At 43.1% G+C, this 20,514-nt stretch overlaps 1 protein-coding gene across 1 annotated transcript; it reads left to right on the top strand.

Annotated features, from left to right (window-relative positions):
• Positions 1 to 1,779: 1,779 nt before the first annotated feature.
• On the top strand, positions 1,780 to 20,031 carry LOC311150472 (glypican-3-like; the record flags this gene model as incomplete). Its single annotated transcript, XM_084187971.1, has 2 exons — positions 1,780 to 1,948; positions 19,826 to 20,031. 2 exons carry the CDS (start codon positions 1,780 to 1,782, stop codon positions 20,029 to 20,031), a joined length of 375 nt encoding a protein of 124 aa, XP_084044097.1.
• Between the last annotated feature and the right edge of the window lie 483 nt (positions 20,032 to 20,514).

The following is a 20,514-nucleotide window of genomic DNA, read 5'->3' as shown; positions in this document are numbered from 1 at the left end:
AATAAGTAATTTAGTAATTTGTGTGAATTATCCTAATTCATAGGATACAAATATATTGTGTCCTGTGTGCTTTTGCTATTTCACCAGAAGAGGGCAGTGAAGTACACTAAACAATCCTGTATTTGCTTCAGCATGGTAGTCAGAAAGTTAGATTTTTCCTTCATCACAGGCAAAATAGCCATTTGCAGCTGCGTGTTTGGGTAAGTTTTTAGTGTCTCCATTCACCAAAATATTATTTAGTCATCTGGAATTTGATTCCTAAGACCATATATGCCTATTTGAACAATACATAATTGTTTAAAATGTTTAATGAAAGTTGTTTTATAAAGAGCCTGATATGTCAGATTGTCAAAGTCAAGTGACACTTTGAATTCCATTAAAGATGTATATTTTGAATTGATCAAACATGCACTTTATTGGGTTAAATAGGATGTCATTATCTATACTGTTTTATAAACTGGGTGGTTCGAGCCCTGAATGCTGAGTGGCTGAAAGACATGGTGTATCAGACCATATACCACCGGTATGCCCAAAAATGACTTCTTACTGTTCTAATTACGTTGGTAACCAGTTTATAAAAGCATCAAGGGACCTCGGGGGTTTGTGGTATATGGCCAATATACCATGGCTAACGGCTGTATCCAGGCACTCTGTATCCAGGCACAGTGTCGTGCATAAGAACAGCCCTTAGCCATGGTATATTGGCCAAATACCAAATATAAATATCCTACCCACTGGGCACAGACGTCAATTGCACGTCTATTCCACGTTGGTTTAACCTCATTTTATTGAAATGATGTGGAAACAATGTCGATTCAACCGGTGTGTGCCCAGTGGGTATTATGTACATATCAGGCTATTGAGCATACTAGGCCTACCTACCTACCTATCTCTTCTACTTGTTCTTTTTTATTTTATTTTATTTGACTCTGATTATTGATTAGTGTACTGCAATGTTGAGGGAGCTAGCGCACAAGCATTTCGCTGAACCTATTATACCTGCCGTAAACGGTGTACGTGACGAATACAATTTGATTTGATGTTGTTTTGTTGTGGGTGTGACAGATATAAAGAGTAGGCTATGCATTTCCCAGGCCTAATAAATTAATACAATTTCATCATGACCTAAAAGGAATCATCAGTGACCCACCAATGAGACTCTAGTCTAGACCATATGGGAACACTGGATATCGTTTTATATCAACGCACAATCCATATGTACCTCACCATGAAGCCATATGTTATGTTTAGTATTACAATGTTATTGATTACTGCATTGTTTGTGTTAGAGCTTGCAAGAAAGGCATTTCACTGTGTGCATGTGACATTAAAACGTGAAACTTGAAATATAGCCTACATATAATCTTTGATTCAATTAAATACCCCAAACTGAAAATGAGATATTATTTATTCATATAGAACACCCCTTAATTGATCAGAGAGGGTGGGGGAAGAGCGACAGGGGGATAGTGAACGCGCGCATGGCTTGGGGGAGAGAAGCATGCACGCAGTCGAACAGCGCCGGTTGAGTGTGGGACGTCTACAAACCTTAGTCTACTACAAAACCGTCTCTCCCCTCAAGACAAGATCCTATAAACTCAGTGTGGAAGGGCCTTTATGCATTAAAACCAATAATGTGAGAACCCGATGCAGACCTCGTGTCATGGACGTTTAATCGTATCAACCGCTACATTTTATTTGTGTCGTACATTTGTTTTAACCTGCCGTGAAATCATCAAATTTACGCTAACCTTCGGATACCTGGATTGTGATGCGACAATGTCCCGAGGAATATGCCCACGTGTAAACTTCTGCTGGATTTGGCTGGCTGTTCTGTTTCTGTTGAAAATAGAGGATGTTGGCGCGTACAGCTGTCATGAGGTGAAGACCGCTTTCCAGGTGCGACAGATCGGTCCGCTGAAGTGGGTACCGGAGACACCTGGGACAGGTAAGTGTGTGCATTTCCCGCGGGTCAACAGTGACAGGTTACGTTTACATTTAGCTCTGCACTTTGCAGCGAGAACATGCCGACTGATAGTTTTGCACTCAAATAGAAAAGCATTTATATTGCATTGCTTTCCAGTAGTTGGTTCAATGTAGCCTATCCACCTCTAAATGGTGTTGTTCTTGTACGTTTAGCATATTGAAATTATAATTCTGTAGGTAAATGAGAAATGTTACACATGTTAGAAGGCTAATACAGCTAATTTGTGAACACTTTCGATCAAGAAAATGCACATAGGTATGGAAAAGGAGCTCGTGAAATATAGATTCACAGTCGAAATTGTCATTCATTTGGCATGCTCCTGTCAAGAGCGCACGTGGTTGAGAGGAGTCATGCTGAGAGCCGGTGTAAAGGAATACTAATTGACAGACACCGCCAAGGTTCTGGCATATGACTCAGCCCTGAAGGGCTAACAGCTACATAATGATGTTATAATTGTTTTAATTATAATGTTTTGATCTCACAGCCAAGCATCCCTGTATCAATTCAACATGAATATTGAATAAATCACTATAGAATCTTAAAATATTACATTATTTCACAGGCCCAACCAGCTGCTTACCAAGCAAGCATTCTGCCTTGAGAAATTAATTTATCATTTCGCTAATTTCCTTGTCAGAGCGCTCAGCATGTGGCTTCTGAAGCCCAAGCTTTGAGCTGGAGAAAACCAGAGGGAGGAGAGAGTTTCTCATAGACTAGACAGATTTTCCCAAACTCTGTCCTGGGGACCCCAAGGGGTGCACGTTTGGATTTTTGCCCTAGCACTACACAGCTGATTCAAATAATAATCTCAACATCAAGCTTTGATTATTTGAATCAGCTGTGTAGTGCTAGGGCAAAAACCAAAACATGTACCCCTTGGGGTCCCCAGGACAGAGTTTGGGAAACGCTGGACTAGAACCTCTAGAAGCAGGGTTACTGATGTTTTCCTCAGAAGTCAGATTTCCCTTAGTAATTTCATGCCTGCATGATGCTGAGATCTGATACTTTTGGACCTATTCAGAAGAAATACGAAACAGATAATTGGAAGCGAAGTTGAGTGCAAGTTTGAGGCTGATACATGATAGGCTTGTGGACATCATCTACCGTATGTCTTCATACCTTTATGGAACATTAGGCCGACAGTAGCAGTAGGCCATTATCGTCTTATGGAGGTTTGGCTACACCACAGGTCCACGGTCAGCTTTCTTGGTTAGCATATAATGACTGAGATTAGGAAACCTGATCCTAGATCTGTTTTTTGAGACATAAACTATCTGGCGCTCATAAAGGGATACTTCGGGATTTTGGCAATGAAGCCCTTTATCTACTTCCCCAGAGTCCGATTAACTTGTTGATACTTTTTTTTTATGTCTCTGTGTCCAGTATGAAGGAAGTTAGAGGTAGTTTTGTGAGCCAATGCTAACTATGACTTCCAGTCATTGCGCTGACGCTAGTTAGCAACTTCCTGCAAACTGCATGCAGATATAATAAGGGTATCCACAAGTTCATTTGACTCTGTGGCCAAAATTCCGAAGTATCCCTTTAAGGAGCAAGTGGTGAAGACTGTGGTTTGGGCTTCCAGCAGCTATGTTGATTTGATTCAAAACTCATTCCCTGGGGAGAGCTGGTGTATTATTTATGGGATCCCCAATTAGCCGCTGCCAATTGGGGATCCTGGGTGTCCAAACAGGAAACAAAACACAAGAAATAATATACATAACACTACATAATCTCCTGCCTCTGTCTCACACTTCAGAAACAGGAGATGTCTCTTCATAGTCTCCGTTGTGCCTTAAGGTGTTATTTTATCTGTTTTTCTATCTGTTTTTATTGCTAGCTTGAGTTACCTGGGGTGGCAGATAGTTCCATGTAGTCATGGCTCTATTTAACACTGTGCATTTCCCAGCTTCTGTTCTGGACTGGGGACTGTGTTGTGTTGTACCGATGAGTGTCTGAACTGTGTGCCAACTGCTTGAACAGACAGTTCGGTACCTTCAACACCTCGCACAAAGACCAATAGTGATGCAGTCAATGTCTCCTCAACTTTGAGCCAGGAGAGATTGATATGCATGTTGTTGACATCGCCCTCTGTGTACATTTAAGTGCAATATGTGCTTCTCTGTTCTTGACCAACTGCAATTTACCTATGTCCCTCTTTGCAGCACATGACCACACAATTGGGCAGTAGTCCAGGTGCGACAAAACTAGGGCCTGTAGGACCTGTCTGGTCGACTGAGATGTCAAGAAAGCAGAGCAACACCTTATCATGGACAGACCTCTTCCCATTTTAGCAACCATTGAGTCTATATGTTTTGACCATGACGCCCAGCAGTTTAGTCTCTTCAACTTGCTCAATCGCCACATTAATCAATAATAGATGTAAATTAGGTTATCGTTGAGCGAGTGATTTTTCCCAAAAACAATGCTTTTCATTTTTGAGATATTTAGCACCAGCCTATTGCTAGTTACCCATTCTGAAACTGACTGGAGCTCTATGTTGAGTTTGTCAGTTATTTACTTTACTGTCATAGCTGACGTGTATGCTGTTGAGTCATCAGTGTACATAGACACATAGGCTTTATTCAAGGTCAGTGGAAGGTCATTAGTAAAAACAAAACAATAATGGTCCAAGCCGGCTGCCCTGCGGTAACCCACACTCAAACGAATTTGAATTAGAGGCTTCCATTAAAGAAAACCCTCTGTGTTCTATTAGATAGGTAACTCTCAATCCATGAATAGGCAGAGGATGCAAATCCATAACACTTATGTTTTTTTCAGCAATAGGTTGTGATCAGTGACATTCAAAAGCTGAATTGAACTCTAACAAAACAGCTCCCACAATCTTCTTACTATCAATTTATTTCAGCCAATCATCAGTCATTTGTGTCAGTGCTGAGCATGTTGAGTGCCCTTTCCTATAAGCATGCTGAAAGTCTGTAGTTAATTAGTTTTATGTAAAATAACTTTGTATTTGTTCAAACACATTTTTTCCCAAAAGTTAGCTAAGCACTGGTAACAGGCTAATCTTGTCAACAGAAATGTTATTTAAGTGGTTGGCAATATCAAAGGGTTTTGTTATGAACAAGCCATCTGCCTCAATGAAAAATGGAGCCGAGTTTGCTTTTTTTCCTATAATGTCATTTAAAGTACTCCAGAGCTTTTTACTATCATTCTTTATATAATTTATCTTTGTTCCATAGTATATTTTATTCTTTTTGTTTAGTTTAGTTACGTGTATGTTTGCCAGTCTGCTGTGTTCTCAGACTTATTTGCTATTCTCTTTGCCTCATCCCTCTCAGCCATACAGTTTTTCAATTCATCATCTATCCATGGGGATTTGGCAGTTCTAACAGTCCGTTTCTTGATGGCTGCATGCCTATCAGTAACCGGAAGAAGCATTTTCATAAATGCTTAAAGTGCGGCGTCATTACACACCTCTTGTATGATCGCTTATACACAGATTTAGGTCCAGTCTTTGGAACTTTGGTTTTCCTAGATATGGCTATTATATTATGATCACTACATCTGCTGGGTGTGGATACTGCTTTAGAGCACATTTCTGCAGCATTAGTAAAGATGTGATCAATACCCGTGGATGACTTAGTTCATGTTCTGTTTGTAAATACCCTGGTAGGTTGACTAATAACCTGAGCTAGATTGCAGGCATCGGTTACAGCTTGAAGCTTATTTTTGAGTGGACAGCTTGATGACAACCAGTCAATATTTAGGTCACCCAAAAATATGCCTCTCTGTTGATATCACATACATTTTCGAGCATTTCACACATATAGTCCAAATACTGACTTTTAGCACTCGGTGGTCTATAGCAACTTTCTATGAGAATAAGCTTTAGGTGAGGCAGGTGAACCTGTAGCCATATTACTTCTACATTATCTGACATGAGATCCTAACTGGAATATAACTCTGTACAAACATAGCAACACCGCCTCAATTTGCATTTCTAGCTTTCCTGTGTATTCTATTACCATGGATAGCTACTACTGCATCATCAAAGGAATTATCTAAGTGTGTTTCAGAGATGGCCAGAATATATATTTTTTCTGATGTTAGTAAATTGTAAATTTCATGAACCTTGTTTCTCAGGCTACATATGTTAATAAGGGCAATTTTGTTCATTTTCTGGGTTTCTTGTTTGTTATTAGTGCTATTCTGAAAGGCTGATCCGAGGTAGACATGTCAGTGACATTTATATTTGAGGCAATGGTACTTTTAAAGGAACATAGATTTGGTTACTTACATTGACTGCACTTATATTTCTCTGGGATATAATACGATATACATGTCCTCTGTTGCTTATTATGTCAGGGAGGACTAGAGCGCTACCAAAACCAGACCGTCAGTCTCTTAAGCAGGCCGCTATGTTGATGGGGATAATCCTGGAAACCCTGCGGTTAGGGTGAATCCCGTCTCTTTTAAAGAGTGTTGGTTGCTACCACAGCAAGTCAAAATTGTCACAAAAGGAGACATTCCTTTCTTTGCAAAGTTTCTTCAGGAACTCGTTTAGTGCAGTGATGCGGCTGTTATGTTCCAAACCCTTTCTATAGCGCAGCAGGGGGCCAGAGAAGATTATTCTCTTCCCTGTGCCAACAAGGGTGTTCAAGAGAGTGTTGTAGTCCTTCTTCAGTTCCTCAGATTGCCTAAAGCGAATTACGTTAAAGCCAACGTGAGTGATGATGGTGCCAATACTAGAGTAGTTGACTAGAACTGTGGGCAGGAGGGAGTTGATTTCTTGGACACGGGCGCCTGATGACGTTGGCCGGGATGGAATCCGATGGGGAAAGAAGAGGAGGAACAGAACGGGACTACCTCAGGCAGCGGGGAGAAGTTGTGCCACCCTGACACACAGCACACTCACCAGTAGTGTTTATAGTTTTGTTCAGTATATTAACAGTATTGCACTTTTCATGTAGCCTAATTTTGGCCAGCTAATAGCCTAACCTCAGATCAAGCAACTTTATGGACTGAACGTTAAAGCCAAAGTGTGTGACGATGGTGCCAATACTAGAGTAGTTGGCTAGAACTGTAGGCAGGAGGAAGTTGATTTCTTGTACACGGGCGCCTGGTTGACAGTCGACCTTGGTCGGCCCGCAGGCCATAGGCAGGCCAAAGTCTCCCACCATCGAGCTGCCCATGATGGCGGTGGTCGTGATGGAATCCGATGGGGAAGGAAGAGGGGAAACAGAACGGGACTACCTCAGTCAGGGGGGAGAAGGTGTGCTTCGATCCATGCCAGCCTGACTCACAACACATGCACCAGTAGCATCGGATGGCGTCGGAATCCCCAGGGAGGTGGAGGAGGTCCCAACACCCTGCTTCCTTTGGCCAGCGACCGGCTGAGCCGTGGAGAAGGGTGCCACTGGTCGGCTGCTGGCTGTTGCTATACTCCCAGGATCAGAGATGACTCCCGGGGCCGATAGGTCTGCCTCCAGCGGGAAAAGCTGTTTAATAGCTGGATCGGATCTTCTAGGATATATCCAGAAAATGTTACCACACATATCACAAAGAGAAACAGAACCACAGGGAAGAGAAGAGCGACAGGAGTGTAGTTAGCCCTGGTGATGCCTAGAAGAGAAACAAGGCACTTACAGATGTATGTAAATCATGAAGATCATCTGCATTTCCTTCATCAAATTAAGATCCTATATCTATAGGATCTTAATTTGATGAAGGAAATGCAGATGATCTTCATGATTTACATACATTTACTGAAAGCCTGCACTAACACACGGTTGGATAAATACTGAACCAAAATATAAACACAACATTCAATTTTATTTTTATTTTTATTGAATTACAGTTCATAGAAGGAAATCAGGTGAAGAAGCCAGATGTGGTCCTGGGCTGGCGTGGTTACACGTGGTCTGTGGTTGTGAGGCCGGTTAGACGCACTGCCAAATTCTCTAAAACGACATTGTAGAGAAATGAACATTTAATTCTCTGGTAACAGCTCTGTTGGACATTCCTGCAGTCAACATGCCAATTGCACGCTCCCTCAAAACTTGAGACATCTGTGGCATTGTGTTTTGTTACAAAAACTGCACATTTTAGAGTGGCCTTTTATTGTCCCCAGCACAAGGTGCACCTGTGTAATGATCATTCTGTTTAATCAGCTTCCTGATAAGCTACACATGTCAGGTGGATGGATTATCTTAGCAAAGGAGAATTGCTCACTAACAGGGATGTAAACAAATTTGTGCACAACATTTTAGCTAAATAAGCTTTTTGTGCATATGGACAATTTCTGGGATCTTTTATTTCAACTCATGAAACATGGGACCAACACTTTACATGTTGCGTTTATAGTTTTGTTCAGTATATTAACAGGATTGCACTTTTTATGTAGCCTAATTTTGGCCAACTAATAGCCTAACCTCAGATCATGCAACTTTATGGACTGAACGTTCAAATCCTGTTGCTACAGGGTTATTTTGCTGCGACAATACTGGTCGAATTAAGATCATACATCTGTATCATCACCAGGGCGAACTACACTCCTCTCTCTTCTCTTCCCTGTGGTTCTGTTTCTCTTCGTGATGTGTGTGGTAACATTTGTCTCTCTTTCCTTCTCATTCTTCATGCCTTCACATGTGAAAATAACACAAAGGAATGTTTAGAAGACAAGGCAGTTATCATCACCAAGGCCAACTGAGCCTCTCTTCTCTTTATTCTATTCGTATTAGCTATTCCATCTTTCAAATATCTGCGGTAACGTCTTAATTTCTCTAAGGCCTTTGGAAAGTTTGGGAAACAGAAATAATGTTAGCCGTCTTGAGAAATCCTGACTGTTCTGTGTTTCTACGCCCGGATTGATTACTATTTAAATTTAATAAGAACATTGTGGACGTAAAAAGAGGTTTGATCCCGGGCTTGCCCTCTCCGAGAAACCCTTGTGTGTCCTTTGAAACGGAGCAGAGGACTAGCTGCTTCCAGAGATGACTCAGATTCATGTGACATCTAATACCGATGTGGACACAAACCACAGCCACTGGCGGGCTGTGTCTCGCTCTGCGCCACATCCAGGGGTAGAGGCCACTGCCGCTTCATGCTGTCTGACTCAGCATGCTGTAACAGGGAGAAGAGCAACAGATAGCCTCCCATCGAACATACCTAGAGTTGCATCCAAACCACTCAATATGTTTGTTTTGGTTATTATTATTATTATTAATTATTATTTTGGTGGCGGAGGCGTCGTCCCAGGCAACGGACGGTGCATGTCAGTTCCAGGCAGAACGGTAGCTGGTTGTAAGCCCCTTGTGAGACAACGCAGGGGGACAGGGCCTTGTGAAGATGTCACCAGTCTGAATGGAAGCATTTGAGCCACTGCATGACAAGCATACAGTAAAAGTGCAGCAGGCAGGGTATATGACAGCAGCTGACAGGCCTAGAGGATAGAATGAGGTTTGGACCGATATGTGTGTTTGTGATTGGGGACAAAGTGAGAGCAGAGGCCTAAGGTTGGAATGACTTGCATTTGTTGCTGTGTTCCCATCCATACTATACTGTACTGTAGAGAAGGAAAGTCTACTGGTCTGGGTTTCCACGAAGGCCTCTAGGTCTCACTGTCCACTTAAATTGAGTGCTCTATCTCTTTCGTCTTTCACTTTCTCCTTTAGTTTTCCATCTAGTTGCTCACCCTCTATTTTTCTATCTCTCTCACTCATTTCCTCCATCTCGCCCTCAACCCCACTATACCCAGCTAATTCAACACAACCATATTTGCTCTAAACTCTTGTTTGTTGATTTTTATTTGGAGTGGTCCGGAAGAGGTTGCTTTGGGTCAGGCCCGTTCCCTCTTCAAAGTGCTGACCAGGGGATGGGGGGTGAGAATACGAGGGTGTGTGTGTGTACAACTCCGATTCTCAGATCAAACGCCAAGCATAGCAACGCTTGATATTGTAAGTGCCGAAACCTTCGCTTTTTAAAAATAATTCTGTGTTTGCTTTAGGTTTACAGTGCAGCGTTTCATTCATGTGTGGTGAACTGATTTCTCATCAAGCGCCGTAGGAGTGTGGCTGCGGGGAACTTTAGAGCCAGCCAATTGGATACGGGGTAGTGATGCGCGGGCCAGCTTGTTTGTTCACTCGTACCCGTCCCAATTGCTATTAATCCTTCTGAAACCTCCCGACTATACGTGAAAATCTGAGGCCTGCACCCGACCCTAACCCACAAAAATGGAAAATGTGCTGTACAGTTTTTTTTTTACAGGCCTTTTTAGATAGGCCTATGTTTCTGCTTATAATGACCGACATTTTGGTAGGCTATTTGTTAGTCAACTTTAATACAATTAGATACATGCAGCTTCTCTTCTGTCATTACCTGTTGTCCTAGAATACTAAATAAACCCTTGCTCACCAGAATATTGTAATAAATCAATAGAATGAATGCTTCAGTTTAGTTGACATCATTAAGGTTTTTCTCTTTCATCTCTGCTTCTCTCGTGCAGCAAAGACGTTTAGGGACCAAAGAGAAAATGCAATAACTTCCAAATTACATCATCTTTAAGGAAATTATAAGCTGTGAAAACTACCCAACATGTTTCTGGCAAGATTTCAGGTCGGCTTGGATGCATATTTAATGTGGTTGAAATACTATCAGCTTTTATGATGCTGATAAAGATAGCACCTTTACAGACGGTCCCTAACCACGCATTCATTCTCTCAAGGTGCTAAAAGAAAGAAATCCTATTTCTCCACTCCTGTTCCCGAGTCAAAATGTACATTTGGTGTATCATTTTACTGCAAGAAATGATTAATTCGGCAGGAGTTAATACTATATTAGGCTATGTGAGAGGTTACACACCTAGAGTCAGTGTCCAGATTTCAGACTACTATTCCATTTAACCCATCTGAACAGTAGCCTACAGTTCCCTTGACGTGCCATTTTGAATTCCCCATCTTGTGACTGTCAAATGTGTATAGCGCCTCACAATCATCACACATAACATAGCCGGCACTGCTATCATCCTCTTTTACCACTTCACCAAATCTTTCCCAAACATTAGGCTACTGTTCTGGCCCTCCCTTCTATTTATTTTCAACTCTCCATTTCGCAGCTTTTGTCTTATTGAATTAAACTCCGACATTGTCCTTTTTGCCTCAGTGGATTGACCTTAACCTTTTCTGCCCAAGTTCCCAAAAGCGTTTGGCAATTGGTGTGTATTTGGCGCGCTACAGTAAGGCCCTAAAGCTTAGGCTTAGGCTACGTACTAATGCCAGATAGAAATAATGAAAGAAAAACCTAAATGTAGCCTAAAGGTATGAATTGCACAAGAATGAGACATTTATGATTTTTGTATGCATTGTTTATGCTTTATTCAACCCGCCCGCCACCCACCTGCTCTTCATCCACAAAATATTTAATGACCCTAAACACGCCTGCCAAGCGCTCCATATCGATATTACGAGGGCTTGCTGATCTAGCGCTTTGGAGATAAATCAATTAGAGGGCAGGCGTGGAGCTGCTCCATTCATAAACACACACGTGCTACAGTTGGCAGCCACATCTCTGTGTGGCTCAAATAATGAAACTCTGCAGTCTAGCAAGGCTGCTCAGATCACAACACACAGACCGTTGAATTTTTATGATCAGTTATGATAATACAACTTACAGTTTACATTCAGTATATGTGGTACCATGTAGGACTCAAACCCACAACTCTGTTGCTGCAAGCACCCGTGTTCCTATCAACTGAGCCATCGGAAGTCATTGTTGTTTTCATCTCTCCAACACAAAGACGGGTCATGTCATGTGTTTATGGTATGGGAATAGGATGGGAACGCATCATGTTATCACATGTTGCCACATCTTTGCCTGGTTACAGCATCAAAGCATCTGGCAGCGGCTCAAAGCTAATGATGCCCTTTGATTGGCTGCAGTTATTTTAAGGCTTTTTCAAATAGGCCTTCTCACAGATGGAGCATACACATTGTGCACACACACACCCTCCACCCCAATCTCCTCTATACTCAATATAAAGCCTAAGAGTCTTCTTTGGTATGCTTTTCTGTACACCAACTTCATGACCACCTGCTCAATAATGATTCCAGAAAACACTCAACAGCTTTATCTTTCATAAAAGAGGACTTGTGTGGCTGTAGGAAGAAAACACAACAAACAAACTGCCAAGAGATCGAGTTGGAGATACAGAAAGCACTTGAAAAATGTTCAATGAAAGGATCTCCAATGCCACTCATTACCATCCCACATACTGTAGTAGATACAACTTTACAGCGTAGTTTGGTCAAAAGCAATATTGTCCGTTCACTGTCTGTGGTCTTCTTGACAAAGTAAGTTTGGTATGTCCTCAGCAGGTCTGTTGCAGAACTGCCCTCAGCCCTTCTAATGTTCCCAGTCCAATCCCTGTCCCACCATTCTGAATCTGGTTAATGTGTCTTGAGTCGGGCTAGACTCAGGATCTCTTATTGGATTTCAGTCTAAGTCGCACCCGTCTGGTGGATGTTTATTGGATACTAGCCTCTGCAGAGTCCCCAAAAATCGGATGTTCTGGTTTTTAGGGGAAATGGAGAGTGTCTGTGGGGTGACTTCCGCTTTTGGACGTTAACAAGGCAACACTACATCTTAACTCATCCCCTACATTTACTGTATTGGTGGATTGGTGGAATAGTGCAGAAGAGAACCTTCCCTGACAGTTTTTTTTCTTCTCGTCAAGACCAATATGTAGGGTGTGACGAGTACTGAGTATACGAAGAGGCAGGACGCAGACGCAGGAATAAACAAGGTCAAGGTTTACTTAAACAATGACAAAGAGAAATAACAATGATAGAGTACACGACACGAAGCTTAACAATCACACACAACATCATCCAGAACAGTCCAGGGCTAAATAGGGGTGGTGATGAGATGATGAGGTGCAGGTGCGCTGGAGGTGATTAGGGTGCGTTGCGTTTCCATTCCGGTGTTGCCGAGGTGGTGCGCTCAGGCCACCCAGCCTCCTACCTTATTGGGTGTCTGTTCTGCAGTGTGAACTGGCCCATTAGTTTCCTTTGTTTAGCTTGTTTCATAACACCAAGCAGGCAACGACTACCAGGTAGATTTGCTTTTGTGTCATTGTTATAAGCGCCTTGTCATAACCATAGTCGTAACAGCTGGATTTGATGGAAAGGCTGGGGTTGAAGTGATCTTTCGTTGCTTATGCTCCTTTGCACCTCAGGGGCGTTATGACAGAATGAAGGTGTCAGCAGTAGAGCCTAGCAGGTCATCTGGGAGAGTAAGGCCAGTAGTAAGGCACCTAACCCTCATGAAAAAATACTACTGAATTACTGCACAAAACCTTTAGTGCAGTAGTGAATATGTAGAGACTTGTAGGGATTGTTTAGTGAATGTGTAGTTTATGCACTACTCAGGATACACAAGTAGAGTTTGTAGTGTTCAGTAGGAAAACAGTGTTTCCAGTAGTAATTAGGTAGATCTTTACTACTTGATGTTGATAGTAAATAAGTAGTCACAACAGACTACACTGGATTTCCGCGACCACAGAAGAACCCGTCTCACTAGACCCCTAGCGCCCCACATCCAACAACCCAACAGTCTACCAAGCCCCAAGTGCCCCCGGCCCCAACCCGTCTGAACCACGTCCAAGCCTGCCCAGCCACCTGAATCTGGCCTCTGGCCTCTGGCTCTGGACCCCTGCGCCAGTCACTGTGGGCACTGCCAGCTCGAATGCCTGGAAAAGCCTGACATTCCAGAAGCGATTCAGGGCCGTCCAAAAATGCAGGTATGCGGCAGAGCCCCTTTTGAGCCGTGTTTTCTTTCAACACTGTCCCACCCAATCACAGCAAATCAATACAGAGTAAATATCCTGCAGGTTCACTGGATGGGATGACTTCAAAGGACAGCGCTTCCTGAGGTGGAAGAGTCTAGTAGAGAGAGAGGCAGCAATATGTTGAGGACTAAACTCCTGCATTAATTACCTGCTTTCCCACAAAGCTATTCCTGTTCTCTGAAAAACCTATCCAAACAGAAGTGTCAGGAAATCGCCGGCCTCCCCGCCAGCAACCTATCCAAATCAAAACTAAATTTCCACTCAAAACTAAATTTCCACTCCTTATTGACTAGATGTGTGATGCAAGCAAATTTTGCCTGGGATGTTTTTTAAGGATGGCTGGCTGCTTACCAAGGGCACTTTTCTACCATCAAGACTTTCTCCCGTTTTTACCCGCAGGGGTTTTGACTTGTGCACTGAGACATGGCGGAAGTAATTATGACCAGCAAGTCGAGACTTCGTGAATGGAGCGGTGGCTTAATATGGCCAATTGGTCCGGAGGTATTTGTCACCTGAGGCCGATTAGGGAATTAAAGGGCCGACTTGACATCAGTCTGACTCGGCACTCTGAACTGTGTGTGTGAATGTCTGGCCAGGCAGAACGAGCGGAGCGGCGCACACACTGATCGCTAATTTACCACCAGGACCTATAGTTGGGCCTTGCCCCACCAACTCTCTTGGGTCTGAATCAAATTACATTAGTGCTAAGGGACTGGAGGTATGCCCTGCAAGAGACTAAAGCATTGTTGTATAAGGGGCAGGAGTTCTGCCCTATAAGGAACTTAAGCCATATCGAGACCATGAGCTACAATGGCGTTACCATTAAAAAATGTACCATGAATGCTTTTGTTGAAAGGAAATATTTTGTTGACAGGAAATGTATCATAGTAACTGACTATATCTTAGACTCAACATCCTAGACTCTAGTCCCAGTGAGATTACAGCGTTTTCAAACTTTTGTTCGTACTACAGTATGTCTCAGATATTACATTTACACAAAGGGAGGATTAGCAAAGGTAACTTCAATAGGCTGTGAATCACTTGCTATTGTTCAGTTCCCTTTGACGTTGGACTCTTTGTGAATTGTAAGACCTGTCCAATAATAAAAGAGTTGCAACAATCAGTTTGTTACTTCACCCCACAAGCATGAAAACACTGGTTCTTCTCATCAGGGTTCAATAAAGTCCATCACAGCAATCTACCCACCATGTGGACAACATGCATAAGAACTTGGTTCTAATCAATGTTCTGGAATATTCCTGACACCGTTGACCTGTCCTGATAGCGGTGGTTGGTGGCTGTGGCTGTGGCTGCCAAAATCTTTATGGGTATCTCTTTCTCCCCCGTCGCTAGTCATGAAGGACTGGGAGGCCAAGCTGGATTCCACTGTGAGTCCCTGGCGTGGATATTAGTTTCATATTGGAGATAAACAGAGTGGTGAGCCAGCCAGGAGAGAAAGGGTCAGGGGCATAGAGAGAAGAGCATGGTGAAGGGTTCTGGGAAAGAGACAGAATGAGAGATGGGGTCAGGAACAGAGAGTGTGAGAGGTCTGGGATAGAGGGTCAGCAACACATAAATAGGGCTTGGAGCCAAGAACAAGGGCTTGGAGACAGACAGAGACAACAGATAAAGGGAGAGAGGGAGTCTGAGAAAGAGAACAGGAGGAAGGAAATAGACACAGAGAACAGGAGGAAAGAAAGAACCAGACAGAAGAAGGAAGTGAGTTCTGGGACAGAAAAAAGGAGGGAGACCGTCAGACAGATAAAGTGAGGGAAAAAAGTATTTGATCCCCTGCTGATTTTGTATGTTTGCCCACTGACAAAGACATGACCAGTCTATAATTTTAATGGTAGGTTTATTTGAACAGTGAGAGACAGAATAACAACAAAAAAATCCAGAAAAACGCATATCAAAAATGTTATAAATTAATTTGCATTTTAATGAGGGAAATAAGTATTTGACCCCTCTGCAAAACATGACTTAGTACTTGGTTGCAAAACCCTTGTTGGCAATCACAGAGGTCAGACATTTCTTGTAGTTGGCCACCAGGTTTGCACACATCTCAGGAGGGATTTTGTCCCACTCCTCTTTGCAGATCTTCTCCAAGTCATTAAGGTTTCGAGGCTGACGTTTGGCAACTCGAACCTTCAGCTCCCGCCACAGATTTTCTATGGGATTAAGGTCTGGAGACTGGCTAGGCCACTCCAGGACCTTAATGTGCTTCTTCTTGAGCCACTCCTTTGTTGCCTTGGCCGTGTGTTTTGGGTCATTGTCATGCTGGAATACCCATCCACGACCCATTTTCATTGCCCTGGCTGAGGGAAGGAGGTTCTCACCCAAGATTTGACAGTACATGGCCCCGTCCATCGTCCCAGCTGAGATCATTGACAAGATCCTCCCGTGTAGTTCTGGGCTGATTCCTCACCGTTCTCATGATCATTGCAACTCCACGAGGTGAGATCTTGCATGGAGCCCCAGGCCGAGGGAGATTGACAGTTCTTTTGTGTTTCTTCCATTTGCGAATAATCACACCTACTGTTGTCACCTTTTCACCAAGCTGCTTGGCGATGGTCTTGTAGCCAATTCCAGCCTTGTGTAGGTCTACAATCTTGTCCCTGACATCCTTGGAGAGCTCTTTGGTCTTGGCCATGGTGGAGAGTTTGGAATCTGATTGATTGATTGCTTCTGTGGACAGGTGTCTTTTATACAGGTAACAAGCTGAGATTAGGAGCACTCCCTTTAAGAGTGTGCTCCTAATCTCAGCTTGTTACCTGTATAAAAGACACCTGGGAGCCAGAAATCTTTCTGATTGAGAGGGGGTCAAATACTTATTTCCCTCATTAAAATGCAAATCAATTTATAACATTTTTGACATGCGTTTTTCTGGATTTCTTTGTTGTTATTCTGTCTCTCACTGTTCAAATAAACCTACCATTAAAATTATAGACTGATTATTTATTTGTCAGTGGGCAAATGTACAAAATCAGCAGGGGATCAAATGCTTTTTTCCCTCACTGTAGAGGGAGAGACGTGTGGAGCTCAGTCCAGTCGTGACTCCATTCCTTAGGGATTGGAACAGATGGGGGCTCAGTGGACTCTCTCTCCCTCTGGGTAATTAAGTGACAGCCATGCGGCATTAGGGGCATGTCAAACAAATGAGCAATAGAGGGAATGAGACGAGTGCAACCCTATTGTGTTTCAGGGTGGATTTGGACTGGGGAAGCTCTAGGCCTGGCGTATAGGCCCATGCTTTCGGGGTCCGGTTACACCACCTGCCCCCCACTCCCCTTGATGACTTATCATATCAGGGCACAACCTTATGAGCACCCGGCTGGAATGGACGAGGGTGGTGGGGGACAGCAAGGGGGACGAGGGGGTAAGGGGCAGCGAAGATGGGAACCGGCGGATTGGGAGAGTTTAAAATATTACACGCTCTGCTAATTGTGGCCAGCCTCGGTGATGTCATGGCCGTGTTTATATATGTAACTGACAGTATGAGAGGGGTAGAGGAGGGTGTCAGGCTGCGTGTCACGACAGGGTGGACTGACTAATGTGGGAACTGTGTTGATGTCATGGTGCCAGATTGAGCCTCACTTAGCTTCATATTAGATCGTATTAGATCATTAACCTTTATGTGGTTTATTATGGGCCAAGATATTATGGCTAGTACGAGTCCAGTTTATAGAGTGATGTAAAAGTCCCAATGTGACTCACATAGTGTGTGTGTGTGCTTGTGCTTGCATAGGCTATATGTGCTAACACATTCACTAATACCATTCATACTCCAAGCAGAGCTTGTATTTTTAATGGTAAGCTAAGCATGTATGAAATCCTACATAATCTTATATACTTTCTCTCGTTCTCTCCTCTTTTTCTATGCTCAGGTTGTACAGTGCATTCGGAAAGTATTCAGACCCCTTCCCTTTTTCCACATTTTGTTACTTAAAAAAAAAAAAATCCCCTCATCAATACCCCATAATGACAAAGCGAGTATAGGTTTTTATAACTTTTTACAAATAAATAAAAAACATAAATACCTTATTTACATAAGTATTCAGACCCTTTGCTATGAGACTTGAAATTGAGCTCAGGTGCATCCTGTTTCCATTGACCATCCTTGAGATGTTTCTACAACTTGATTGGAGTCCACCTGTGGTAAATTCAATTGATTGGACATGATTTGGAAAGGCACACACATGTCTATATAAGGTCCCACAGTTGACAGTGCATGTCAGAGCAAAAACCAAGCCATGAGGTCAAAGGAATTGTCCGCAGAGCTCCGAGACAGTATTGTGTCGAGGCACAGATCTGGGGAAGAGTACCAAAAAATGTCTGCAGCATTGGTCTGCAAGAATACAGTGGCCTCCATCATTCTTAAATGGAAGACGTTTGGAACCATCAAGACTCTTCCTAGAGCTGGCCGCCCGGCCAAACTGAGCAATCGGGGGAGAGGGGCCTTGGTCAGGGAGGTGACCAAGAACCCGATGGTCACTCTGACAGAGTTCCTCTGTGGAGATGGGAAAACCTTCCAGAAGGACAACCATCTCTGCAGCACTCCACCAATAAGGCCTTTATGGTAGAGTGGCCAGACGGAAGCCACTCCTCAGTAAAAGGCACATGACAGCCCGCTTGGAGTTTGCCAAAAGGCACCTTAACGACTCTCAGACCATGAGAAACAAGATTCTCTAGTCTGATGAAACCAAGATTGAACTCTTTGGCCTGAATGCCAAGCGTCACGTCTGGAGGAAACCTGGCACCATCCCTATGGTCATTCATGGTGGTGGCAGGGACTGGGAAACTAGTCAGGATTGAGGCAAAGATGAACGGAGCAAAGTACAGAGAGATCCTTGATGAAAACCTGCTCCAGAATGCACAGGACCTCAGACTGGGGCGAAGGTTCACCTTCCAACAGGACAACGACCCTAAGCACACAGCCAAGACAACGCAGGAGTGGCTTCGGGACAAGTCTCTGAATGTCCTTGAGTGGCCCAGCCAGAGCCCGGACTTGAACCCAATCGGACATCTCTGGAGAGACCTGAAAATAGCTGTGCAGCGACACTCCCCATCCAACCTGACAGAGCTTGAGAGGATCTGCAGAGAAGAATGGGAGAAACTCCCCAAATACAGGTGTGCCAAGCTTGTAGCGTTATACCCATTTCACCATATAGTCCAGTCCTCCAGTACCCCCAACTGCACACGTTTCTGTTGTAGCCCCAGACAAAAACACCTGATTCAACTTGTCAAGGGCTTGATGATTAGTTGACAAGTAGAATCAGGTGTAGGACCAGAGTTGGGAAACACTGCTCTATATGGTGATCAAATCAAATCAAATCTGAGACATGTTCTGTTTTGTAAAAGCTTTCATGCAGTCCAATTAACAAATTGCCCTATGGTGGCCTCATGGGTGGAATGTTATTAATATTTTTCATAATTTCATAATTAATAAACATTTTTTAAAAACCTGCAGAAGATCTGGTCTTTATATGTCGAATGGTTTTGTTATAGTTCAGTCTTCTGTGATGTATATAAAGTGTAATATTGGGATGTAAACTCAAAATTGAATACATTTATCTGACATGGTACAGGTGTCTTCTTTTTTTTAAGCCCATGACCATGTGTGTGAGATGTGTACTTTTGTTTCTAAGTAGATTTGTTTAAGACTACCTAAGAAACACTGTGTGACCCTGTTTAGCCCACTGCAGTAAAATGCTCACCCTGAAGTGTTCTGGCTACATGATGAACACAGGCTAGAATTATTTTTCAGAAAGGATTTCGATATTGCTCAATTTCTTTTTAAAGCCTGGGGGAGAAGGATAAGTGTATTGTTTGTATTGTAATGTGGCAAGATAATTGATAGCTGTACTTTGTTATAATTATTAATTATGCATTTAATTTAAATGTAATTTTGTTTTGTATTTTGTACACACGTACTTAAAGAAATAACGTGTTATAAGCCCATACGGGCTAGGCAGTGTATGACACCAAAATAAAATCAATCAAATATAAACCCTGTCCACATCCCTCTGTCCCATCAGATGTGGACCTGTTGGTGTGTAAGCACCAGGGCCCGTCCTGCTGCACCCGCAAGATGGAGGAGAGCTACCAGGCGGCGGTGAGACGAGAGACCCTCCAGAGCGTCCGCTCCTACAGCTTCGAGCTGAAGTACCTTATCTCCGGCCACGCCACCGCCTTCCAGGGTAAGGAGAGGGGAAAAGTGGGATGGGATGGGAAGGCCTTTTAGGGAATAGAGTGATAGTGGGACAGGTAAGGGATTTTAACCAGGTTAGAGATAGAGGAACTCTTTCCGTTTGTAAACCAATTTGGCCAAAACTTCAATGTCCTAAACCACAAGAAAGGAAATGGAACAGAGGAAGCCACTTTATAGTACTTGGATAAGGCCTGTGAATGCAGCTCTTTGCTGACATACAGTTGAACTTGTCCTTATTTGACACCAGCATAAACAGTTGAAAACCAAACAGTTTTAGTTGTTTTGCTAGTTATTTGTACAAAAATATATTTGTTGAGGAATTCATTGAAATGTTTTTATTCCAATCCTCTTGGGCCACTGTTGCTGGCTCTAGCTCTGGCTAGTTTCTGATTGGTCAAGAGGGCACAGCTATCTTATTTTCCCTGCAGTGGTTTTGGCAGTAGCTGGGTTGTGGAGAGGTAGACTAGGGAGGGTAGAGAGTTGGCAGGAGCTGGGTGGTGGAGTGAGTAGGGAGGG

This window comes from Coregonus lavaretus, assembly GCF_964263955.1.
Source record: "Coregonus lavaretus genome assembly, chromosome: 23".
NCBI classification, from domain to species: domain Eukaryota; kingdom Metazoa; phylum Chordata; class Actinopteri; order Salmoniformes; family Salmonidae; genus Coregonus; species Coregonus lavaretus.
Note: the sequence above shows the minus strand (reverse complement) of the source record. Positions and strands in the feature narration are given on the sequence as shown.